This window comes from Populus nigra, chromosome 13 (genome assembly GCF_951802175.1).
Source record: "Populus nigra chromosome 13, ddPopNigr1.1, whole genome shotgun sequence".
Classification (NCBI taxonomy): Eukaryota; Viridiplantae; Streptophyta; class Magnoliopsida; order Malpighiales; family Salicaceae; genus Populus; species Populus nigra.
Genome location: NC_084864.1, coordinates 9,073,166 through 9,098,630, shown reverse-complemented (window position 1 = coordinate 9,098,630; position 25,465 = coordinate 9,073,166). Strand labels below are relative to the sequence as shown.

At 34.7% G+C, this 25,465-nt stretch overlaps 5 protein-coding genes across 6 annotated transcripts; 2 read left to right on the top strand and 3 right to left on the bottom strand.

Annotated features, from left to right (window-relative positions):
- Positions 1–679: 679 nt before the first annotated feature.
- LOC133670790 (probable pectate lyase P59) lies at positions 680–2,549 on the bottom strand. The gene is made up of 4 exons (XM_062091400.1): positions 2,359–2,549; positions 1,400–2,102; positions 1,056–1,298; positions 680–980 (listed from the first exon to the last, which is right to left on the bottom strand). Exons 1-4 carry the CDS (start codon positions 2,547–2,549, stop codon positions 759–761), a joined length of 1,359 nt encoding a protein of 452 aa, XP_061947384.1. The 3' UTR covers positions 680–758.
- Positions 2,550–5,814: 3,265 nt separating this feature from the next.
- LOC133671079 (probable auxin efflux carrier component 8) lies at positions 5,815–8,228 on the top strand. The gene is made up of 6 exons (XM_062091708.1): positions 5,815–6,415; positions 6,880–7,054; positions 7,203–7,288; positions 7,376–7,533; positions 7,606–7,682; positions 7,776–8,228. The coding sequence occupies exons 1-6, from the start codon at positions 5,908–5,910 to the stop codon at positions 7,840–7,842; spliced, it is 1,071 nt and encodes a 356-aa protein (XP_061947692.1). The 5' UTR covers positions 5,815–5,907; the 3' UTR covers positions 7,843–8,228.
- A 1,827-nt stretch (positions 8,229–10,055) lies between these two features.
- LOC133671633 (mitochondrial outer membrane protein porin of 34 kDa-like) lies at positions 10,056–13,093 on the top strand. The gene is made up of 6 exons (XM_062092442.1): positions 10,056–10,247; positions 10,351–10,418; positions 10,963–11,073; positions 11,483–11,569; positions 11,746–11,954; positions 12,533–13,093. The coding sequence occupies exons 1-6, from the start codon at positions 10,199–10,201 to the stop codon at positions 12,831–12,833; spliced, it is 825 nt and encodes a 274-aa protein (XP_061948426.1). The 5' UTR covers positions 10,056–10,198; the 3' UTR covers positions 12,834–13,093.
- Positions 13,094–13,908: 815 nt separating this feature from the next.
- LOC133670958 (hypersensitive-induced response protein 1-like) lies at positions 13,909–16,413 on the bottom strand. Of its 2 annotated transcripts, none has more exons than XM_062091557.1 (6): positions 15,814–16,413; positions 15,155–15,375; positions 14,938–15,058; positions 14,762–14,853; positions 14,562–14,658; positions 13,909–14,428 (listed from the first exon to the last, which is right to left on the bottom strand). In XM_062091557.1, exons 2-6 carry the CDS (start codon positions 15,341–15,343, stop codon positions 14,070–14,072), a joined length of 858 nt encoding a protein of 285 aa, XP_061947541.1. In that variant the 5' UTR covers positions 15,344–15,375; positions 15,814–16,413; the 3' UTR covers positions 13,909–14,069. The 2 variants fall into 2 exon arrangements, with proteins under 2 accessions (XP_061947541.1, XP_061947542.1); XM_062091558.1 differs by having other exon boundaries at positions 15,901–16,413.
- Positions 16,414–17,109: 696 nt separating this feature from the next.
- On the bottom strand, positions 17,110–20,016 carry LOC133670957 (hypersensitive-induced response protein 2). The gene is made up of 6 exons (XM_062091556.1): positions 19,848–20,016; positions 18,843–19,053; positions 18,610–18,730; positions 18,349–18,440; positions 18,150–18,246; positions 17,110–17,742 (listed from the first exon to the last, which is right to left on the bottom strand). Exons 2-6 carry the CDS (start codon positions 19,029–19,031, stop codon positions 17,384–17,386), a joined length of 858 nt encoding a protein of 285 aa, XP_061947540.1. The 5' UTR covers positions 19,032–19,053; positions 19,848–20,016; the 3' UTR covers positions 17,110–17,383.
- Between the last annotated feature and the right edge of the window lie 5,449 nt (positions 20,017–25,465).

The following is a 25,465-nucleotide window of genomic DNA, read 5'->3' as shown; positions in this document are numbered from 1 at the left end:
GCTAGAATATGTGTGATTTCTTTCTCTCCTCTCTCAATTAGGGATTAAAAAATAACAAAAATGAACTTTTATACCAAAATGATTTTGAAAAATATTGAGGTACCAAAATTGTATAATTTATATTATTTTTAAGTTTGAGGACCAAAGTGTATCTTTTTCGAAACTTATGGCATGCCATCCATGTTTGATGTTTTTTTATTTATTTATATTTAGGTCTTTTTTTTTTCAATCCCACCATTTCATAAGAAATCAAAATCAATTGGTATTTAATTAAGACTAAATTGCTGAAAAAAATAATTTAAACATCAAATAAAAAAATTGCATAATTCATTTACAGTAATGTATAAAAGAATAAACAATAAGATCATATTAAGTGAAAAACCCATGCCTTTTAATTTTATTGATGGTCACGTTCTCTATCTCTCTCTCTCTCTCTCTCTCTCCTTTTTTATGCATGTTTCTCCATTTAAAAACAACATCTAGACGACAGACATAGACAACGCAGCGCGTAGCGCTTACATAATCAAGAAAAAATAAAATCAGCCAGAAATTAAACAGAAGGGAATTAATTAAATCCATCCATTTTTCACTTCCAGACAGATCTAGAAGGCACGAACAAGCAGCAGCAGCATCATCATTAAAAGATAAATAAATAAATTAAAAAACAACAAGAAAAGCAACATTAAAATTGTTCTGATTCACATATATATCCTTGGTGGTTAAGTTGAAGGTTCCACAGGTGGTAGGAAATTATTTTCTTAACATTTTCTACCCGATTTGCAATCAAGTGCCCCAGCAAAGAGTGTCATCCTTGTAGCAAGGGAACCGGGTTTGGCTGTGATCATGAACTTCTTATGAGGTCTCTTGGTTCTAGGTTTGCCTGATTCAATGAAGAAGGCTCCATTCATCATTAGATCATTCTCTGATCTCCATGTCCATGTTTTCCATTCAGACTCTGGCGCATAGTCCCTCTTGGTCACCTGCGCATATTGCATGCCGTGAGGTTACATGATTTCAATATTAAAATTTAAACTGTATGATTAGTTAACATTTACCTGTTTCAGATGAAGTTCAGGTGGTGCAATGAAGCGGTTACCCTGGCTGATAATGGTAGGGTGTTTGCTGCCACCAATAGCATACATGCGCCAGTGAGTGTAGTCATTGTTAACAACGTGGAAGAAACCCCATCGGCATCTTGGCATTCTCTGTACCAGTCCCTGACCAAAATGGTTGAACGCAACTGTGACTTGCATAAGCTCATCGCCTGAGAAGCTGTCACTTGCACCCAACAAGATGGCCTGCATGCATGCACTCGCGCATCAGTTTCAATATCATGAAATCATCACATGATCTGCATTGATTGATTAATTAAAAAGATCATCATCGATAGCTAGCTTACATCATTGTGGTGGGTGAAGTGGGAATTTGAAATGGTTATTGCTGTGGATCCCATAATCGCATCAATGAGACCATCGGTGCAGCGAGACATGGAAACGTGATCGATCCAAATATTGCTGGATCCGAAGATGGAAATTCCATCACCATCACTGTTGGTCCTGATCCCATAGTGCTCCACAGAATCCCTAATATTGCCACCGCTAGTAGCAACAATGTGATGGATCCGAATTCCATGAATGATTACGTTCTGGATGAATTGTATTGTGATTCCAGCACCATAAGCAATGTGTATATGGTGTCCACGCCCATCAATCGTCTTATGGCTAGTCATAATCAGCTCTTTCGACAACCTAATGTTCATGTTCTTTGAAAATATGATCCACAATGGTTCCTTTTGGATCACCGCATGTCGCAAAGTCCCTGGTTTTGGGTTCATGACATCGTCGTCCGAATTTTCAGTCACCACATATACCCTTCCTTTCAATCCTCCAGTTGTCCTACGCCCAAAACCAAGTGCACATTTTGCCAGACGCTTACGGTTTCTTGCCCAGTTCCTCCTGCACCTCCAGCACTTGTCAATTGGGTTCGTCACCTTGCATGGACCTAGGTATTTTTTCTTTCCTTGCTTCAGGTTCCTTCTAGTGCTATTTGCGAGCAGTTCAAAGCCAGCATCATTACGATCATCATCGAAGTCCACAAGAGTGCTGTTCGCGCTCCCAAAATCATCAACAATGTCCGGTTTTAAACTGCTGTTTCTTGCAAGAGAGTATCTGCATGCCCCAATGAAAAAAATTGTAACAATCAGCTTTATATAATATCATATCGATCAAGTTCCTATATATATATATATGGTGTGCGCGCGTGTCCAAAAAAACACATAGAAAGAGAGAATTGTCATGGCATTGTGTGATATTAATTATCAATGAAATGGAGAAAAGGATGTCGAGGAATATTGATCACTTGTTAACTTCAAGGTTAAAATCATCGGTTGCATCTTCCGGGTTGGGTATGTAGGAGTTCAAGGTCACTTTCTTTGCTTCCTCTGCTCGTTTTTGCCACACTTCGTCGAAGAAGGCAATGTCTGCCAACAGCCCAGGAATCAATGTCGCAAGAGTAATAGCAAAGATCAGCTTGGCCTTACCCACTGCCATTTTGCTTTGTATGTACAATTGAAAGTTAGCAGGTTATGACCGAAAGTGTTATTGGACCTAGGTCCGTAATAGGTCAAGGTCTACGGTTGAACCGGATGGCGCGGTGGGCTCGCAAGTTCTTGTATGGGTTCAGACCGAACTAGACCAGAAAAAATGGAACCTAGGTGAATCTTTAAGCTATCTTCATGTCTTGGTTTTGGCTTTATGAATAGAACGCTTAAGTTTGAGGTTGAGGGCATGGTTAAATACTACCCAAAAAGACGTTGGGCATCTAAAATTAGAAGCGTAGAGAATGGAAAACCACATTCTAATAACGGTTGACAGAACAACAAAAATTAACCACCAAGGAGAGTTAATGGTCTAAAATCACACCCCTAATTAAAGCCACAATGCAAGCCATCTTCTTTTCTTCTTTTTTTGACTCCTTTTTTCCCCTTTATTAGTTTATTTTGATCAGATATATAAGCTGCTGTCACAATATGCATGCATGATGCATCATCTCTCGAGTTAATAGAGAAACAATCTGCATCCCCGGCTCCTAAACACATCCATCCTGTGAACACGTCTTAATTAGTTATATTGCACTCTCTAGCTATATATAGCCGTAGCATTTGTTATGAACTACGACCATAAGAATTCTAGCTAATATATTCGCCATGCATGCGTCAATAGCCTTTAAGAAATCAATAGTTATTTATCAGCTAGCTAATATACACACACACACATGCAATGCTTCATAATTGCTCACATTCTTGTGCGTGCTTGTCTTTTGTTTGGAAATTAAGCTGCGACCTGCTGCCTTGACACTAATTCTGCGTCAAATATGAAAGTCTCAGTAGTGACCCAGAAGACGTACAATTCAGATACATGGAGGTCCATTTCAGAGTCTAGCATGGTTGCAAAAGGAAAGGGACTTGGTCAATTAAGCCACTTAAATTATTGACTCAAGGTCTAATAGAAGTAAAAGCATTAGAAGGGTTCAGCATATAGAATCTACATAGGAGATGTAACAGCCCAGCTTTAGCAGAAATTAAGCTAAGCACAGAGTAAGCGGCATCGGCACTTCTCAAGGAGGAAAAGAAAGCAAACGTACTAAGCTTTACCTCAGTTAGTTTCTCTGATGATTGCTTTAGGAAAAGGTTAACGCAGCCCTTTCGATAAAGCTATACCAGTCCACAAAACAAGGACAACACTAGGCAATATAAACATATATGTCTGGAGAGATTTTTCAATTCATTTTGCGTAGTAATTTATACTATATAATTAATGTTAATCTGCCTTAATTATTTCTAAATACATAAAATATATTTTTTACCAGGTCTGAAAACGTACTTTCCTTGATTCAGTTTGCATAACAGTGCAGCAACTAATGATTCTTCCACATGCTAGCTCCTTGAAGGCCTTTTCTTTTTTGATAGGAAAACAATGCAAACGCAAAATTACATTAAGGCGCATTACTAATATCACACAGAATTTCAAGAATATTGCAAATGTTATTGAAGAAAAGTATAAAAGGATCCTTATCTCCTAACTTGCATGCTCTGATTTGTGGGAACACACAAGCACACACTTGGCTATATACATAAAAAAAAAAACCCTCCATGATCGTTTGCAGACGAAAAGTGAAAAAGCTAGCTAGCAAACAGCATAATCTTAACGTACCTAGACTTTACTTAGGGAAGGAGAGATGTCTAGCCAAAGCTTGCACGACTCTAGGTGGGCATCGGGGTGTATGATAACTAAATGTAGGAACGTGATGCACAACGATATAAATTATATATTAATTAAAGATTTATTTAGTAGGTTGATATTCTAGAATAAAATGATTTTTTAATATAATATTGGAGTCTTATTGATCAAATGGTTATGAATTCAAATATCATCATCTTATTTTATTTGTTAAAAAATTAAAAATAAAGTAATTTGCCTAATTTGGGTCCGAATTAAGCATGCAGCTGCTGTTATAAGCTGTTGTGATGAAGAAGGTGAAGCAATAATTAGCCTTTCCTGATGTTTAGACCATAACATTTAACAAGTTATATTAAAAGAACTACCTGAATTTAAGAGATTTTCAGGCAGGTAAATATATAATTATATGCAGGAAATTATCAATAATTAAATATTACAACTTGATAATATATATAATATGAAGAAATTAAAAGTCTGATAAAAGAAAAGAAATATTTCAGGGCTTAAAATTCTTGGTATTTAGCAAAAGCCGCATAAGATCCTTTTTGCCAATTATTTAAGCCAAAGAATAATAATGTACGGAATTCTTAGCAAGTCACCAGCAGGCATGTATATATATATATTCACCAGTTTTGTGCCAAGACAGCCATGGATGGCACAAGGATGCATATGAAGTATTGGCAAAATTTCTGGTAAAAAAGACAACATGAAGAAAGAGAGACGAAAGAGAGACGATGTATAGGTCTTTTCTGGCAGGATTCAAATTCATAAAGAGAAATCCCCGCAACACTTATTCTCTCACTTTTGACCGTTTTTAGCAAATCCTTCCTCACCACTGTCATAAACACAGTGCTTCAATTACTTCCCTTGCAATTCACTTCTTTATTCCTCTCCTCCCCTAAGCCTAAACATGGAAAGAAATATCATAAGCCAAGAATAGCTAGGCAAATACCATCTACTTTCTAGATTATGTGGCCAAAATGAAAATCCTTAATACACTGGGAAAAAAACAAAAGAAATCGTAAACGAGCTTTGTTGAGGATTAGAGGCGATCAGGGTCAAGATGGAGTAAGAAAAAACAAAGGAAATGAGTCTTCTTTTTGTTCTTTGAGATCAAGTTTTGGGAATTAAAGCTTAATGAGCAAGATTTAGAGTTTGTGTCAGCCTCTACAAAGCCCTTCTTTGCCTAAAGAACCAAAGGGCCTAAAGACATAACAAGATGGAAGTAGGAATCTATCTTTTGACTATTAAGACACAAGTACCCTGAGCTTTCACTAACAAGAAAGATTCCCGTAATTGTATGATGATCCTTTCTACATATGACACTTAACAGCACAACAGGAAGAACAAAGTATACATATATTACAAGGAATTCCATCAGATACACACGTAGAGGTGCAAGTAATTATTACAACTGTGGCACTTAGCTGAAGGGTAGAATAATCAGGAATGTAAAAGAGCAGACACCATGTTAAGCTAAGGTCATTATGGGAATTAGGAAAGACTTTCTAATGAGGCTTCCATCAGAACAGTTGATGCCAACACAACTTTTCATGATCTGACAAAGCAACCATGAGAGAGCATATAAAAAGAGATTTGTTACAAAGGATTCTCGCCGAGAAGAAAACATAAAGCAGTACATATCACAATCCTTGAACCACTGGTTGTCATGATTTCCACAGCTGATGTCTATCATGTGGTGGCAGCCACAGTCCCATTATATTTTGCCATGATATTGGCCTACATCTCTGTGAGATGGTGGAAGCTCTTTACACCAGATCAGTGTGCAGGCATAAACAAGTTTGTTGCCAAATTCTCAATCCCGTTATTATCATTCCAAGTCATCTCTAGTATCAATCCCTACAAAATGAACCTGAAACTTATATTTGCCGACTTTCTTCAAAAACTACTTGCCCTTTTAGTACTGACAGCACTCGCCAAAATCAGCTCTCGCGGGCGGTTGAATTGGATAATCACTGGTCTCTCCCTGTCAACATTGCCCAACACTTTGATCCTGGGCCTTCCCCTTCTCAGGGCTATGTACGGAGCCGAGGCAGAGCCACTTCTTTCGCAGATAGTTGGCTTGCAAAGCCTGATTTGGTACAATTTGTTGCTGTTTCTGTTTGAGCTCAATGCCACCAAGGAAGCCACTGTGGCACCATCTTCAGAAACTACAGGTATTTGTGTTTCCTTCATAAATAACAATGATACTAACACTAATCCCAAGCATGAGCAGCACCAGATGCACATAGATCACTACTAGACTCTTATTTGAACTCTAAGATAATGAATAGTACGTATTTCAATTCCAATCCTGTTCTGTCAACTTAATTTAATTAAATATATAGGAGTAGGAGATAGCCCAAGTGGGTCCCGTAAACGTTTCTCCTCTCTGCCCATTTCTTTTGTTTATGAACGTTCCTTCTGTCCAATTGCACAAATGTGAAGCTCATCAACATTTTCCTGGAATAACTCATAATATATGGTTGGCTAAGGTATGCTACCGCCTGTTAATTAATACGGCGGTAATTACTTGTAAGCTGTCTAATTGGTAATCATACATACATCATGTGCCGGTGCCTTTTTGTTTCTATATATATATATTAATGTCTTCCACATATGGTTTCATGCCTGTGTTCAGGAGATCAAGAGGCTCTTCAAGAATCACAATACAAAGAAGGAGAGGAAGTGCACAGCAGAACAACAAGGAAGGTTAAAGCCATGCTCATTCTTTTGACGGTGGGGAAGAAGCTAATGAGCAACCCAAATTTTTATGCTACCATGGTGGCTCTTATTTGGGCAAGCATACACTTCAGGTACATCTGCAAAAGCATCAGACACATAAAGTTTGGCATTACAATTGATGTCATCATACCTGAGATCACAGCTTGTTGATGAATTATGATTAAGTAGCTGTTCTTCCTGCAATTACTCAAGTTACAAGGCCACGTTTATCTGTTTTAGGTGGGGAGTGAAATTGCCGGATATTGTTGATAAATCCATAGCGATATTGTCAACAGGAGGGCTTGGTATGGCAATGTTCAGCTTAGGTATGACTATATATCATCAACAAATTAACACCCCATCATGAGCTGTTCCCGTCACTAGAATTCTCATTCCGTCCAAACACTCAACAGGTCTATTTATGGCATTGCGGCCCAGCATAATATCATGTGGAATCCGAATGGCTGTGGTCGCCATGGCAATGAAGTTCATCGTGGGGCCTGCCCTGATGGCTGTCGCTTCCTTCGCCGTTAGACTGGAGGGCACGGTGCTCAAAGTGGCAATTGTGCAGGTACATAAGATTTGTTTCATTTGGTCAATTATTAGGATACTGGGTCGTTGAACAGTGTGTTTCTTTGTGCAGGCAGCTCTTCCTCAAGGGATCGTTCCGTTCGTCTTCGCAAAAGAGTACAACGTTCATCCAGATACGTTGAGCACAGGGTAACTAATGCTTCACTGCATTCATATATTCAACATCCACCTTTTCTTCCATCTTTTTCCCTGAGAATACTAAATGTTTGTTCTGTGTTTCAGGGTGATATTTGGCATGCTCATTGCCATGCCAATAGCACTGGCCTACTACTCCCTGTTAGCACTGTAAATCCAATGGGATTTACACAAGAAAACTGGAGAAACAGTGAGTTTTCAACCAACACATGCCCACACAGTTCAGGAAAGGATCAAAGTGTTGAAGATGGATCATACAAGTCTCATTCAGTTTGTTCAATTTTCTTGGACATGTCAAGAACACATTAATCTACCAATTAGACAAAGTTTTCGAAGCTAGTCTAATTATGCATAAACTATAACTGCTTTCATTTGTGATTAACAGAGAGGAAAACAAAACCTAAACGATTCTGAGCAAATTAATGGTTGGACATCTGCCACCTTTTTTTTTCCTCCATTGTAAGGATATATATCCCTCTGACCATGTCTAAATCTTTCTCGTATATGGAATCTTAATTAAGATGCTTATTTACACTCGTACATATGGATGCATATTACAAGAAGTTATTTTTCTTGCATCTCTTTTATGACGACGACGACGACGACGATGAAGATTACATAAGATTAATGCTAGCAGGATGCCAATGTAAACTTCATTTTATTTATATATATGCGCTGAAATAAAGGCAATAGCTTGAAATTGTTAATTGATGCAATTGAAATTATGGGGGTATTTGAAAGTCCGGTAATGATTGTTTTTAAAATTATTTTTTACTTGAAAATATATCAAAATAATATATTTTTTATTTTTTAAAATTATTTTTGACATCAACACATCAAAATAATTTAAAAATAAAAAAAATTCATTTAAAATAAAAAAATTCATTTCTTTTTTTAAAAACACTTTTCATATGCAAAAACAAACGGGTTTTTAGGTACTAATGTTTAATCCAAGCAACTCCATGATTTATTATTGAATTATAATTTAGTCTTTATAGTTATCAAAGTAATTAATTAGTCGGTCCACTATAAAAAACAATTATCAATGTTGACCATACTTCTTTTTTTTGGATTCGAGGAAGCTCTACTTCCCGGAAAACGCACTTTGTGGGTCCAGGTGAGTAAGTAAAACCTCGACTGTCCCAGGTTCTTACAAAAGATGCACGTCCTGACTCGAACTCGAGACCTGCTGTACAGATTTCAAGCCCTTTACCACCACGTTACGTCCCTTGAGGACAATGTTGATCATACATACATACCAATATTCTAAGTTTATGGTGTAAACTTAGAAAGACAAGAGAGGGAACAGACATCCTCAACTCCTTAATTACATTTATCTTATCTGCTCCCTTTTTATTGAAAAATAAATAAATAAATAGAGAGGAAGAAGATGGACTCGATGAAAGGACTAGATTCTAATGGATCTTAAAATATGAGGATTTAATTTAGTTTTTGAAACCACAAGGACTGAGTTATAAATTGATCTTTATTCTTTATGCAACATGTCATATACTCACACTTTATAGAGTGCTTTTATTTAGATATCACTTCTTTCTTCCTTCTTTTTTACAGCGAGCGTGGAAATAAAGCTATGACCTCTTCCTATTTGCATACACGGAAATATTTAAATAATTCACTAAATACATACATACATACATACATACATACATACAGGTTTTTACTTTCTATAACGAGTATTTTCCATGCAGGTAATATCTAATTAATGAGGTTATTATGGTTATTTTTTAAAATATTTTTTATTTAAAAATAAATTAAAATAATATATTTTTTATTTTTAAAAAATTATTTTTAAGATTAGTGTATCAAAACGATCTAAAAATACTAAAAAAATATTAATTTTTTAAAAAATTTCAAAAGTTTTAAAAACCACATTTCTAAATAATCATGTAACCATTTAATTGATAGAAAGTATGTTAATGGAGTATTCGAAAGTTTTGTTTAAAGTATTTTTTATTAAAAATATATTAAATAATTTTTTATTTTAAAAAATTATTTTTATATTGATATATAAATTTGTTTTAAAATATTAAAAAAGATAATTTAAAATAAAATAAAAATTAATTTAATTTAAAAATCACTTTATTAAAAAAAAAAACTGGGTGTAAATAACAAATACCTCCTTTAAGGGCTGCTATTCATAGGATTCTTGGGAGAGAAGAAAAAATCTTTCTTTATTTTTTATTTTGTTATTATTCTGACTGACTGAAAGCCTTGGACAACGGGTTAAGAAAATATGAACGAGCGTCACAAATCAACGGCTAAGACCCCCTTATCCTGTCAATCCAACGGTACAAATATCTCAAGAAAAAATAGAAAGAAAAACCCCACCGATAAAAAAAAAAATAATCTGAAATTAGGGTTTTGGAGTTTTTGGACTCCTCCTTGCTAGGAAGCTAAGCATATATAAATAAACCCTCCACCTCCACCTTCATCTCATCCATTTCTCTCTGCTACAGCTATAAATCTTTCTCTGTTTCTGTAATCCAATCATGGTTAACGGTCCAGGTCTTTACAGTGAGATTGGCAAGAAGGCCAGAGGTGCAAACCCCATTTCTTTCTTTTCTTCTTGTTTTTGTTATATACAGAGTCGCATGTATATTTATTGGAGGGTTTTTCCATTTTTGTTGATGGGTTTTAATAGATCTCTTGTACAAGGACTACCAGACTGACCACAAGTTCACTCTAAACACCTCCTCTCCTACTGGTGTTGTAAGTTGTTTCCTTTTTTCTTTTTTCTTTTTTTTATCTCTATTCCTCTCTCGTTCATTTTACCCAGTTTTTTTGTCTCATCCTTCTGCCTCTCATTTTATTTTTTATTTTTAAATTTTTTCATAACCCTTTTGTTTATATAATGCCCACGTTGTGTTAATGTTTCAATTGTTAGGGTAGAAGATATAATTATGGGGGAGAAGTGGGTTTTCTTTAATTTTCCTCAATGTTGGGTTTTTGTTTTGTATTATTTATGCATTAGGAAACTAAATGCTACTTTGTAAATCTTTGTCATTAGTTTTTGAATGCTCTGCTAAACCAAGACAGGTATCTTTATTCAGATTGGATTGGAGGTCTTGTTCTTACACTTGTAAATCTTGATTGTGTTACTGGGATGTCGCAGTTTATAGCAGAAAATCCTTAGTAATTCATTTTCTATAGGTGGATTTCGGAAGTGGGTTGTCATGGATTAGTATTCTATATTTCAATTTTGGTATCTTCACCCCATTTAATTTATTGACTTTTTTTTCTCGTTATTTTGCAGACTATCACATCCTCTGGAACAAAGAAAGGTGACTTGCTTGCTGCTGATGTCAATACTCAGCTGAAGAACAAGAATATCACAACTGATATCAAAGTGGACACAAGTTCCAATGTAAGATATTTATTTGCTGATCGAGTTAGATGTTATTCCTCTTAATAGTCTTTTTCATGCTTGACTGCGAACCGGATTTTATATGTATGGCACTATAGACTTATTACTGGTAACTGTATGTACTTATTGATTCAAAACATGTCATCAAGAGCATATATTTGTAGGATGTTGAAGATTAAGATAGGAAAGGAGCTCATGCTTGATCCATAGTCCTTTCAGTAATTTCTTCTGCTGTGTAACCATAGTTAAGGTTTCTAGCTTATGATTTTTACAATGGTTCCCATTCTCATATAATGTGCATTATTATTTTGGTAAACTTTTTTTTTTTCATTTTTTATTTATATCTTTTGGTTGGCTGGATCCGTGTTAAAACATCAATTATCTTACCTTCAACTTGCTTTGCTACCAGCTTTTTACAACCATTACGGTTGATGAACCTGCTCCTGGTCTGAAGACAATCTTCAGCTTCAAAGTACCTGATCAAAGGTCTGGCAAGGTAAGCTATTTAATTGTGTATCTACTCTCACTCTCTCTCTCTCTTTTGTTTTCCTGAGAATGCAAAGAACTTATGAATTCATGCTCTCAGAAATTCCTCTGCTCCCTAAAGATTCACAGATATGCAAATGCTGACCATTGTGATTTCTGCTCATTTTGATAATTATATTTTAACAGGTGGAAATACAGTATTTGCATGACTATGCAGCTGTAAGCTCAAGCGTTGGGTTGACAGTAAACCCGATTGTTAACTTCTCAGGTGTGATTGGGACCAATGTCGCCTCACTTGGAACAGATCTTTCATTTGACACCAAAACTGGGGACTTCATCAAATGCAATGCTGGAGTTAGCTTGTCAAAAGTTGACCTGATTGCCTCATTGACTTTGTGAGTAGTTCCTCTTTGTGCAAATTAGTTTGAAATACCAGATCAACAACATGCATGATTTCTGTTTATTGTGAAGTGTTCTGTTTGTTTTAGTTCCTTGCTCTTTCTAGATCTTAATATTGATACCAGTTGCTACAAGGTTTTTTTTTTTAAAAAAAAAAAGCTTAAGTGGACGAGTAAAAAATAGGGGCAAAAGGGGGACAAAATTGGATGAAATCATATTGAAATCTACATTTGTAAGTGTCAAATTGGTCAATATCTTCTTTTCTATACCTTGTAATTTATAAATTTATCTTGTTTATCTTGCTTGATTTTGCAATCAAATTATTAATAACAATCAAATCATTTTTTTGTAGTTTCTTATGATTACATTTAATTTTTATTAGTTAAATCTACATGATAAAATTAGGAACTTGTAATAATTATTTGTCTCTTTATATATATATATATATAATATTTTGCCATTTGAGATCCTGGTTTCTCTCCTTGCTACATGTATATGACAGAAGCGAGCAGGCTCATTCATTAAATTACTATAGTATTTGACATACTTATAATGAGTATATGACATGGCGCAGGAATGACAAGGGTGATTCTCTCAACGCATCCTACTACCATATTGTGAACCCCTTGACTGCTGTTGGTGCAGAAGTGAGTCATAGCTTCTCATCCAATGAGAACACCATCACTGTTGGTGCACAGCATGCATTGGATCCATTGACAACATTGAAGGCACGTGTGAACAATGCTGGTAAAGCAAGCGCTCTTGTTCAGCATCAGTGGCGGCCAAAGTCTTTCTTCACTGTTTCTGGAGAGGTAGACACCAAGGCGATCGAGAAGACTGCAAAAGTTGGATTGGCTCTAGCTCTCAAGCCATGACCGTGCTGCCCCATTATAAAGAGGAGGCTGCATAGATGTCTCTCTAGACTCACTTTCTTCTGTTATTAAGGTTGGTTGTGACTCTTTGGACAGCGTTCTCATGGTGATACCTCTCTTTCTGTTTTACTGGTTTTTCAATGTAAAAATAAAATTTAGAGGGGTCATACCACGCCGGCACCTTATGAATTCTCGTAATCTTTTACTCAGTCCAAGCTAAACTGAGATGGAATATCAGTTATTTTAGAGGGTTTAGTTCATAATTTTGTTCCCTCAATTTGCATTTCTGCAGTTCTAAATCAGGTTTTACCTTCTTCGTTGCTTTACTGAAGATGGTTTACCAAAGTAATTGTTAATTTCTTGTTTGGTGTCCCCAAATGCTAATTGGTGAGTGATATTTTACTACATGTTGGACTCCTGAACACGCAAGGCGTCATAGCCCGAATCCCGCCAATAGTAATGGTGCTCAGCTTTGATAAAGCGAGTGGTTGTGGTAGTTTGTATATATCTTGATTAAATTTATGAACTTTAAAATTTAACTAAATTTATAAATTTTAAGATTATGTAAATTTAGGACTATGTAAATTTTTAATAACTATTATATAATAGGGTTTGAATTTGAGAATATAAATTTTTATATATATATATATATATAAATACTTGATTTGATTTCCTTGAAAGCTATAAATATAAAGTGAAAAGAATGTTGGAAAATTATTAATTGGACCAGGTATTTTACGAGTGCTTCTCCCATGCCTTTGGAATTCGAATAATGCTGCGAAGGCATCGGGCACGTGTTGGGTTCCGCTTCCATGCGGTATTTTCATGTTTTGCGATGATTCTTGTCGGCTCATGAGTGTCCCAATTTTCAATCGCCAAGCCACTGATATTTCGTCGATCTCCTAGTGTGACAGGTTGTTAGCCACCATTCACCAGGTGAATCTCATGCCCTTGATCTTTAGCTGAGCAACGCCTTCCATGGAGCATTTTTAGAGTTCAGAGCAGCTTGAAGCCATGAACATGTATGGATTTGCAAAGTGCAAATCATCACAAGCAAAGTGAACCATGTGGATGAAAATTGCACGCAATTCACAAATATATTAAGAGCCACAGAATATACAAGAGAGCAGCTCTCGTATGTATCCACTTCAGTTACACAATCGTATACCATTTGATTAAAGTTTAAATGAAGAAACACACAAAACAGCATAGGGAATTTGCTCCATAACGTATAGGTAGTTACTGACGAGCAGACGCCTGAAGCAGCCCATCTCTGATCTGGGTAGCAATGTCCCTAACAGAACCAGGGCCGTGAGGGATGAAAACTGCTGAGGATTTACTGGACGCACCAATCTCCTTCATGGTGTCAAAGTACTGTGTGATAAGCACCATGTCCAAAACATCCTTAGCTGAAGTTCCTGGCACATTATCAGAGAAGCCAAGCACGCTGTCTCTCAGACCATCCACAATTGCCTGGCGCTGCCGGGCAATACCTAATCCAGCTAGGTACTTGGACTCAGCCTCACCCTCAGCTCGCTTAATCTGGATGATTTTCTCAGCTTCTGCTTTCTCATTAGCAGCTAACCTCATCCTTGCAGCTGTAGAAGTTTCAACAACTTGTCAGAAAGAGAAACATAACCGGGAAGAACTGTTCAGCCCATCAAAATCCACTTAGTCATAAGCGAGACTTGATTTACACTACATAAATGGAAACAATCATGGATATCTCACCAGCATTAATCTCATTCATGGCCCGTTTCACATGTTCATCAGGTTCTATATCAACAATGAGTGTCTGGACGATTTCATAACCATAAGCAGACATGGCCTGATAATCATTGCAAAATTAAGATGTTAGATGTCAATAAAGAATTGTGCGTAGTCTAGGAGCATCGGAGAATTTTGTTTTCACCCTGTGATCGGATGCATACCTTTTCAAGCTCCTCTTCGACCGCTCTTGCTATTTCGTTCTTTTGCTCGAAAACATCATCCAAGAGTAGTTTTGGAACACTTGCCCTGATCACTGAGAAATTGCATAAAGTTCAGTTCCTAATGTATTACATTCCCCTGTGAAAACCACTGATAACAGTTTTCATATAGTTCATACCATCAAAAACATAGGCTTGGATTTGAGATCGAGTGTTGCTAAGTTTGTAGAAAGCATCACTTGCTTTATCAGCAAGGGCACGGTATTGCACCGATGCAACAACATTGACAAACACATTATCCTGCAGAAGGGAACAGAAATAGACACAACACAGTCAGATCATGCCTGGTACATCAAAGCGAGTTAGAGATAAGCCACGCAATGACTTGCAGCCTACCTTTGTCTTTGTCTCGCAACGAACATCCAACTGCTGCAATCGAAGTGTGAGATGGCCAGCAACCTGACTTCCAAGGTACCATGGCATGCAGTGGCATCCAGGTTCAAGAACTTCATTAAACCTTCCAAATCTCTCCTTGATAACAACCGTGGATTGGTCCACTTTTACACAGCCTAACAGGTTGCCCATTTCTGTATGCGATTTCTGATTTCTTTAATTCACTGAAGAAATAGAAAAAAGGAAATTGAGATTCCATTCATCTACTAAGACGGCAAGTAAAAGTAAAGCGAGTAATATCTATGTTTTTGCCCAATCATCCCAGTTCATGCTAACTTTCTAAAAAGATTGAAACCGGAAAGCACATGCATAAACATTTCATAGGAATCATCCAGACTTGGAAACAAAGACTATCCTCTATGCAAACATCTTAGTTGTTTGAAGTTGCTTGGTATCAAAGTTGTTGCAAGCTGAATTTTAACAATTAGTAAGCAAAAGCTAGTGAACTTTCAAAAATTACAATGCTCAAACAACATTCAACAACCACTACCACCAAGTTTCATAAGAAAGGCACGGGGGAGGATTGCGTGTGTGTGTGTGTGTGTGTGTGTGTGTGTGTGAGAGAGAGAGAGAGAGAGAGAGAGAGAGAGAGAGAGACGAACCAGAAAGTGCAGATGGCGGAGAAGGCAAATGGAGAAAGGAGGATAAATATAGCTGTTTCAAAGCGTTCAAAAACAAGAGAAACCTACCACCAGTATTGCCTTCACCAGGCTACTATTCTAATGGGAGAAACAGTGCCCTTTCCTGCCATTTCGAAACAGCTAAAAACGTTAAGTGTTTTTCTGGCTCGGAATATTATTCTTGACCTGAATTATTTGGAGCATATCTCATAGACGCGTTAATTGATTAATTATATCAGTAATCATCTAAGAAATTTCCTGCCTTGTTCCCCACAACATAATATATATCACCTCTCCAGCACACAAAAGTCAATGGAAGAGGATAAATACCACAGCCCTTGTAGTTATCAATCCATGTCATATTAGCTGGGGAAAAAAAGAATAAACAAGTGGCCTCCCGGAGCATTTTCTACGATACTGCTCCATTGATGTATGTATGATAGTAGCTTGTGCCTTAAGAAGTGATGCTAAATTTGATTCCTTTTGTTTCTACTAAAGAAAGGCAACTAGGCAGAAAAACGAAACCAGACCACGACTATCCCTGCTTTCAGCTGATAAGGGACCTTCATCAAATAATAACCAGCTAGGAACTCTATGCTTAAAGGAATGTGCCCTTCTTGATGAGAACAATTGATCTGGTTCTTCTAATAAATCCTCTCCCCCCTCCATCCACTTGTCATGGTTGTGGCTTGCAATAACATTATTCAGGTCAATGGTATTGCTGCGCCGCCGGTTTGAAGACCTTTTCTTTTAAAAAGTCTTTGCTAATGTGTTTTTTAATAATAATAATATTGAAAAAGAAAAAGAAAAAGAAAAAGAAAAGCCCACAAAACATTGTGAAAGCTACTGCAACGCGCCCTTTAATTTTTGTTGATTCAATCATCTAAGAACAGGGACAACTCGGAAGACATCATTACAGAATAGGCGGCCAACCAAGCTCATAAATCAATTGCGATATTAACTAACAATACTATACAAGTAGTGGGGAAAGTACTGTTCCCATGTTTTTTATTTTTATTATATTAATATTTTTATTTTTTTTATGATTGACTTTTTAAAAAAAATATTTTTTTAAATTATTTTTATTTTTATTAATTTTATTATTTTTAATATTAAATTGATTGAAAATTATAACATTAGATTTTCTTATAAAATACTATAGTCTTAGGGCTGGAATTCGTTCTTTCCCAAAACTCTGCCTCTGGAAGCCGGGCCATGAAAGAGCAACTCCACATGAGATTAGAGATGCAAAGAGTGAATGCATATGCATCAGCCTGCTTTTCAAGATAAACTCAGTAATTTATAACAGAGAGACTAGCATATCGAGTAGGGGAACTACATCTGTACCAGCTGATTTAAACATCTTCCAAATCCAATATACTACTTACAAGCCATTGCCTGATTGTATGCACCGCTTCATAGACATGAAAAGAACACAACGATAATCAGAGTCTTCCTTATTTGCAGATCACAAACTCTGAAAAAGCTACAGATAAAACTTAAGATGCCAAACATCAACCAAGCAAATCCATTCAAAGCTTGAATTCCATCACTACTGAGCAGAATTTCCCTGAAGAAGTCCATCACGAATCTGTGAAGTGATGTCTCTCACTGCGCCAGGTCCATGAGGGATGAAAACAGAAGATGACTTTGAGGATGCCCCAATCTCCTTCATGGTATCAAAGTACTGAGTCACCAGCACCATATCCATCACATCCTTGGCACTCGTACCAGGCACATTCTCAGAGAAGGCAAGCACGCTATCCCTCAGTCCATCAACAATGGCCTGACGTTGACGAGCTATACCGAGCCCTGATAGGTATTTGGACTCCGCCTCTCCTTCAGCCCGCTTGATCTGCAATATTTTCTCAGCTTCTGCCTTCTCATTTGCTGCCACCCTCAGTCTAGCAGCTGCTCATGACAATGGCAGAAGGATCAAAATTGAACTCTTGAAACTGTACTCAAAGCATAAGTTTCTAACACTAATATATACTAATGAAATTTCTCTGAGCTGAGGAAGCAAAAATGGTCAATCAGTTTTCCATAGCAACTACACAGTACAATATTCATGTTAATTTCCCATTTTGGATCAAATACCCACTCATACATGAACGAACGCTACATGTTTTAGTAAGCAACAAAAGCTTACATACACACTAGGGAATCATTTATTCAAATAATTTGCTGATTTTGAATATCTGGTATCCATGTAATGGTTCCTAAATAAATTCATCACAAAAGACTTGCAGGAATATTAGTATCAGAGAGAAATTCAACAATCAATACTTCAAATTAATGTTGGGAGTCTCGAACTTTACCAGCATTTATCTCATTCATTGCTCTCTTAACATTAATATCCGGCTCAATATCCACAATAAGTGTCTGAACAATTTCATACCCATAGGCAGACATGGCCTATGAAGGGAAAGCACCATGATTAGAAATTCTCAAAATACTGTGCAGCAGAAAGTAATCTACCCAAAACTATAAGCTCCACAGAACACAGTAAGTTGATACCTTTTCAAGCTCGTTTTCAACAGCCTTCGCAATATCATTTTTCTGCTCAAAAGTATCATCCAAAAGCAATTTTGGCACACTTGCCCTGATTACTGCAGACACGGAAATGAGATCCAAGTATTATTAACAATTTCCCCTATGCCTCTTACAACAACTTCAATGCCATAGCTTTGTTTAATCCGTTTAAAAATCTTAACCTCCGATATCATTCTTTTATTCAGCATTCCAAAAAAAACCTTTACATAAAGCAGATCTACATACCATCAAAAACATAGGCCTGGATTTGTGCCTTGGTGTTGGAGAGCTTATAGAAGGCATCAGATGCTTTCTCTGCCATGGCCCGATACTGAATAGATGCAACAACAGTGACAAATACATTATCCTGAAAAGACAACATTGTCCAAATTTATGAGCAAAAACACAGCAGCAATAAGACATAAAACAGTAAAAGAGCAATTATTATTAATTAGAAGGGAAGAAAGTAATGAGTTAACCTTAGTTTTTGTTTCACATCTAACATCGAGTTGCTGCACGCGAAGAGAAAGTCCACCAGCCACTTGGTATCCAAAACACCAAGGCAAGCAGTGACATCCAGGCTCCAGCACATCAACAAACTTTCCAAACTGTTCCTTAATAGCAACATTAGACTGATCCACTTGAAGGCAACCAAATGCTTGACCCATCTTCTCTTCTTCTTCTTCTGTCCTGCAAGCAGCAGCAGCAGCGGATTAAAACCCGAATTCTTGCAAGCCAGAAAACCGATTTTCCACAACTTGTTATATTTCATTTATCGTTGGGCAAATCAAGCAAAAACAGAGATTTAAAAAAAAATCCATCTAATATGGAAAATTGGAGCTTCTATAATACTTTTCTCTCTTTATTTCAGTGGCTGGATTGAAAAAAATGTCTGAAAATCAAAAGGGCTTTGTCCTTCAGACTGCTTCTAAAAACAAACAAAGAAAGCCCATAATTTTCAATCAACTTAACAAACATCCTTCATCTTCAATTTATTCTTGTCTTGTTTTCTCAACAACCAAACAGATGTTAATTCCCAAATTGGATCCACCAAATTAACAGTATTTTTCACATTGATTGTTTTAAAAAAACTAATTTTAACACACATAATTACTTTGATATTTTCTCCAGCTTTTTCTTTTTGGTTTTTTTAGAAACGAAACGCAGGAAAGGAAAAAAAAGAAAGAAAAGAAAAGGCAGAGCATATTCAAGCGAACACAACGAGAATCACAGGAAATCTCCAAGAACAAAATTTCTTTCAAAACCCAGCCTCTACAAAACACAAGAAAATGATGGTGACTTTCGCAAGCTCTTTTTTTTTTAACAAAATCCTTAAAAAACAGTAAGTTTTTGTTTAGAAACACAAGAAATTCCATGAATGAAACACAGCGTTCACGCATGTTGCCAACTGTTTCTTTTCTTCCGTTTTCTCAAGAACCAAACAAAATAGAGTAATAGAAAATCATAAAGAAGAGATATAATACCTGTTCTTGTTCTTCTTGCTGATGACAACAGAGAGAGATAAAGAGTTTGTGATATTTTCTTCTGATGAATGAGCAACGACAAAATTGGCAATTTGCCAGCGTCTATTATAATCCTATGTCTGCTACAAATTGATGAAAAATTTCATTTTAGATCGGATTTATTTGAAAAGAAAGAGACAGATGCAATGATATATATAGAAATTAATGCATAAATAAATTTATCACGTGAATGATAATGCAAATTTAGTAAAATAGGTATCAAACACATACCATATTTAAATTTACATAAATAAAAATTTAAAAAAGATATATATTAAAAGTAAAATTTAAAGAAACATTACTGAAAATTTATATTAATTTTTTTTTAGTTTAATGTGGGTGTTCGGGTCAGTTTGCGCGCACCTCGACTAATCCCACGAGTCCTGAAGTTAACGACCACGTAAGCCTCCAGTGGTCATCATATGAGCAACTACAGGGCTCGAACTTGAGACTATAAAGGGAACAAACTTCTTGGTCCCAAGTTCTTACTACTATGTCACCACCTAAATAATTTAATATAGAAGATAATGGTTGTAAAAGTTTGGATCAAAAAAGTATGAATTTCTTTACATTATAAATAATAATACATAAAGTTGAAAAGAAATTTGAGTATGGTAACAGAGGATAAAAGGTTGGGATGAGTTTTTCTTATATAGAGTGTAATCTTTGAAATTTTTTGTATGGCAAATGATTTACTTTTTAAAAAGTTTGTTAATTATCATCAAAACTTATTTGTTATTTATGTAGGATCAACTTTTTGAATATTTAAAGTTGCAACCAGCTATTTTAATCATTTGTGTTGATAGGAGAAAGTGAGCCTGATGGTTTGAGCCTCATGATTAAAGCCTAAGAAATAAAATTGATTAAAATATTTTTAGGCCCCTAAAAGTAAATTTGTTTTATAAAGATAGGGAATGCTTAAGATTTTTATATATGAATTGTTATAAGAGGGAAGATACCATAATAATCATTTTCATTGTCATCTATTAGGCTAATTATAGAACTTGAGGATGATGAGGATGGAGAAGAATTATTATCTTTAATGCTTTGTAAGAGTTGCTTCATGATTTGAAAATACTTTTTTTCAGATTGTGCCGAGATAAGAAGAGCAAAAGCATGAGATCGACGTGCTAGGAATTTGGACTAAGGGTTTGAGTCTATAATCTTTGCATTTTAGTGTTATTGTAACCATTTCATGATAGCAGGTTTGAAAATTTTGGTTTTGCTGCAAAAGAGTCTTATCATTTGACTTTATATCTCTTAATAAGGATGGGATATCCATGTTGGGTATTGTAGTCAAAATACCAGCAGCAAACCCAAAAGATAAAGAATTTGGAACAAAAAAGAACAATTGGTGAGGATTTTTTCTCAGTTTTTGAGGGTTTAAAATTTTGTTTAAAGTAAATGTAATTGTTTTCAATTAAAGGGTAATATTTTATTACTTAATAAGTACAACCAAAGTAATTTTACCATTAAAGAAACCAGTTAGTAAGTTTGAAGTCTCAATTAAATTAATAAAATAGAATAGCCATGAGTGGCTACCCTTGGAATTTTGGAGAAAAAAGGTGTTGATAATCCCAATAAGAATAAGGGCAGACAATGGAGTTACCAAGTTTGACATGGTAACTAATTGGAAATTGGATTTCTTGGTGAAGAGGTTGTTTCCAATCAGAAGGATGAATGATGTTTTGAATGAAGCACGTAGAGTAGGCATATTAAGAATGATTTTGTTGCAATTTGAAATGTTTGAATTTAACGAGACCTGTTATTTCAAGTATTGCCATATGGTAAAACTGGGGTTTGGATAAATCCTAAGGTTTAAAGTATCAATTTGTAGAGAAAACTTTTGTAGCTACAATGAAAAGGTCAAAATGGAAAAAATTCATTTTTAATAGTTAAAACATTTTGAAATTTTAGTTTTTCAATGTTATCAGATTTTTCTTTTAGAAGCTTTTGAGATAGTTTAAACGGAGAATCTGAATTAAAAAGAAGTAGGGGTTTTCGTGAGGAAGAACCTACTTCTTTTTTGGAAATTGGTTGAAGAGGTTTACTTGCCTGAGAAGACTTTTCTTCTTGTGAGGACTTCTGGTCGATAATTTGTAAGGCTAGAAGCAATTTTGGTGAATTGGATAGGGATTCTACCCAATTCTGTACTTGTGAAGAGCGTTCCACTTCCTCATCTGCAACTACCACTTCATACCAGGATTCAATTGGTTTTGTAAAAGAAATGGCTAAGACAAGGAGTTTTATAGGGTTTTGGGATTTTGGAGATTTAGACTTTGTTTTTAGGGCTTTGCTTTTGTCTTTAGATTTGGATTTGGAATGCATCGAGGCCTATGTTAGAGGAATTCTCTGGTTAGGAAATCAACAATGGAATTTTTATCTCCTTTTATATATTTTATATCAAAATAAAAAAAAATACTTAATATAGTTTGTTATCGGGCAAAAATCTGTTTTGAAGCAATATTTTGAACATCTTTCTACAAAACTTCTTTAGCAGATTTGTAATTAATATGTAAAAGGAATTTTTGGTTTAATAAATTACTTTGAAAATTTGTAATGTATAACATAATGGAAAGGATCTCTTTTTTTATATATATAATAGAATAATTCTTTTGACAATCATTCCAATGTATAGATATAAATTGAAGAATTTGTTCCTTGTTATTTTGTACTTGTTTAAGAATATTCTTGTTCCCCAACTCAAAGCATTTTTCTCAACTATATTAGGAGCTAAGGTATTGGCAATATGTAAGCAAGGAATGTGTGAAACCCCTAGAAATTTATAATTTAAATATGTAAATGTGTAAACCCTCATGTAAACGTAAGACTGAAAGTAGTAATATTTCAATGAGTGATGGAAACCAAGATTAGAAATAATAGATAAATAATGATATAATGGAAGAGATGACCTTCATAAAATGAATTTTGGTTTAAAATTCATAAGGACAAAGAAACTGATAACGTGTTTTGATGGATGAAATAATGAGAAAAATGACAAAATATTTTTAGAAAATAAGTGAGGTAATAAAGAATACATTATAATAAAGGATAGTACAATGAAAAGGGTAGGACTGAAGGTGCAAGCACCGCTTAAAAATCAGTGATGTTATTTTGAAACGATAATAAGCCCGATAAATAAATAAAGGTGGAAATCCTAAAATGAATACATTCTAAAATTTGATTAGTTATTCCAAAAAAATGAGTTAAGTTAATAATACCAAGAGAGGAATATCTTGGTATCAAGTGAGAATTGATTTATAAAGAGATGGTGTTCGCAAACCGTTGAGTTGTGTTGAAATTTCCAAGATGGAATTATTCTTAGCAAATGAGATAGGATATTAGATGGATATTGATAATGGATGGAAAATATATGTTGTAAAAGATGTTTATGCCTAATTTTATATATCAAAAGAAATTCCATAGAGATTATTGTCTGCCATTGTTATTGCTTGTTACTATCTTTTATATTTATATGTACATGTTAATTTCTATTTTCAGGTCCATCAGGGTTGCGTCAAGGGTAATGCTAGTTTAGATATCTTTTGCTTTTGACCATGTAAATTATAAAACTTGAGATATAATATTAATCCGTAAATTTGAATGTATGTCTTTACTCTAATGGTTTAAACTCTTAGTACCTAATTGACCATGCATATTTATAGTTGAAATTGAATCTTTCATTTGAACTATATTAAATGATGTTATTGAATAAGATGTGTTGTGTTGATGATAATGAGTTGGGTTAAGACCCAGGATGATTGGGTTATGATTTTGAGTTATGAAATGTGAGATATTAGAAGTGTAAATAGGGTATATGTCGATAACTTGGGACCTACCAGTATAGGGGAGACTCTGCCGAAATTTTGGTAGAAATTTTGGTGGAACCTGTGCATAAAAAAAAATTTACTTGAAAATTTCCAATATATCGCGAAAAAGAATGTAGAAAAATCGGGGTTGTTACAGAATGTTTTAAAATTGTTTTTAATATGTCGAACAATTCTAGTATGTTCATCATACTATGGAACAAGAGTCTTTCTCAACCTATCATATAAGGGTATTGCTATTCTACTCACATTTGGTGTAAAAATCTAGAGCATAATTAAGACTTTCTAAAAATCTTTGTAGTTGGGTTTTTTCTAGAATATTATCAAGGAATTTAGTAGCAAATGTCAGGGATATCATAATAGGTGTAATGGTTCCTTAGGAAATATAATGATTAAGAAAACGAATACGAGTTTGAAAAAGAGAAATATTTGTTTTTTATACAACTAAACCATTTTTCCTTGCGAGATAGAAGAATGTCAGTAAATGTTTGAAATGTTGTTCTATTAAATTTGAAAAGATAAAAACATCATCAATGTAAATTATGCAAAATTTTGAATATGCATTAAAAGTATCATTCATGATTCAGAATGAACATTTTTTAGTCCAAATTACATGACATTCCACTAATACTAATTAAATGGAATTGTAAAAATAGTTTTGTAATGATCTTTTGGATGAATTTGAATTTGCTAAAATCTTGACTTCATATCAAACTTTGAAAATATGAATGCAGAATATAATTTTTGTAACTAATATTTTTTGTTTGGAATCGGGTATCTAATCCATTTCAAAGTGTTGTTTAAAGGTTTATAATTTATGACGAGTCTTGGTGTGCCTCGTTTAATTTTAGAATTTTTGTTAACATAAAAAGCTGTACATGACTAAGGTGATCTAGATTTTTGTATATGACCTTTAAATCTTTGATTCCAAGTTGATAATGTTGTTCTAATTTAACATTCATTTGAATAGATCTTGCTTTTGTAGGGATTTATTTTTCATTAAAACTATCAACAATATGTTGTTTTCTCTTTCAAAAAGCATTTGGTAAATCAAAACAAATCTCTTTTTCTATCTTGTTTTGATATTCTGAAAAAACAAATTTGTAAAAATAGGATTTTGTAACTACTGCTTAATTTTTATTTTTTTTTTGTAAAAAGACATCTTCTCTAAGATGAATGAGATGAGCTTGTTTTCCTTGAATCAATGCATTGTTGTGATGAGTATGAATAGAACATGTTTTGATCAGATTTAAATTTCTAGTCTTTGGCTTTTCTAAGAAAGGAAAAACAAGTTTCAAACTATTGATTTTTGAAATAATACTTTCATGATCAGTTTTGTAAGGACTAATCATGTCAATAAAATGAGTGTCAAGAATAATAATATGATTAATATCATTTGTAACAACAACAAAAAAAATTATGATAAAGTCCATGATTAAAAACCGATGCTAGAGTTTTGTATTTGATAACTAATATTTACTACAGAAAGTTTTTCAAAAGTGCTTTGTAAAAATCATTTTGGAACTATTACTTCTTTAATACAATTCAAATCTGAACATGTATCAAATAAGACAATAGTGTCTATTTTAAAATCATTTGAAAAAATTAATGTGATTTTTATGATATACTTTTTTAAAGTAATTTGAGTTAAAACATGTAGAAAATATTCAGGAACATGCTCAATATTTGACAATGCATGATCTAATGCTTGATTTTTTAGAGTTTGATCTTTTGATTCTGATTTAGAAAACA

Bases quoted from the DNA above. Each gene is read 5' to 3' on its own strand.
- LOC133670790 (XM_062091400.1), bottom strand. From the start codon at position 2,549: ATGGCAGTGGGTAAGGCCAAGCTGATCTTTGCTATTACTCTTGCGACA. The intron at 1,299-1,399 runs GTAAGCTAGCTA...GCATGCATGCAG, and splicing joins ACTTCACCCACCACAATGAT to GCCATCTTGTTGGGTGCAAG. The intron at 981-1,055 runs GTAAATGTTAAC...CAATATGCGCAG, and splicing joins CTGAACTTCATCTGAAACAG to GTGACCAAGAGGGACTATGC.
- LOC133671079 (XM_062091708.1), top strand. From the start codon at position 5,908: ATGATTTCCACAGCTGATGTCTATCATGTGGTGGCAGCCACAGTCCCA. The intron at 7,055-7,202 runs GTACATCTGCAA...TATCTGTTTTAG, and splicing joins TGGGCAAGCATACACTTCAG to GTGGGGAGTGAAATTGCCGG. The intron at 7,683-7,775 runs GTAACTAATGCT...TCTGTGTTTCAG, and splicing joins CCAGATACGTTGAGCACAGG to GGTGATATTTGGCATGCTCA.
- LOC133671633 (XM_062092442.1), top strand. From the start codon at position 10,199: ATGGTTAACGGTCCAGGTCTTTACAGTGAGATTGGCAAGAAGGCCAGA. The intron at 11,074-11,482 runs GTAAGATATTTA...CTTTGCTACCAG, and splicing joins AAGTGGACACAAGTTCCAAT to CTTTTTACAACCATTACGGT. The intron at 11,570-11,745 runs GTAAGCTATTTA...ATATTTTAACAG, and splicing joins CTGATCAAAGGTCTGGCAAG to GTGGAAATACAGTATTTGCA.
- LOC133670958 (XM_062091557.1), bottom strand. From the start codon at position 15,343: ATGGGCAACCTGTTAGGCTGTGTAAAAGTGGACCAATCCACGGTTGTT. The intron at 15,059-15,154 runs GTAGGCTGCAAG...TCCCTTCTGCAG, and splicing joins GTTGCGAGACAAAGACAAAG to GATAATGTGTTTGTCAATGT. The intron at 14,429-14,561 runs GTGAGATATCCA...AAACTTCTACAG, and splicing joins CATGAATGAGATTAATGCTG to CTGCAAGGATGAGGTTAGCT.
- LOC133670957 (XM_062091556.1), bottom strand. From the start codon at position 19,031: ATGGGTCAAGCATTTGGTTGCCTTCAAGTGGATCAGTCTAATGTTGCT. The intron at 18,247-18,348 runs GTATCAACTTAC...TTCCCTTCATAG, and splicing joins TTGAAAACGAGCTTGAAAAG to GCCATGTCTGCCTATGGGTA. The intron at 17,743-18,149 runs GTAAAGTTCGAG...TGTCATGAGCAG, and splicing joins AATGAATGAGATAAATGCTG to CTGCTAGACTGAGGGTGGCA.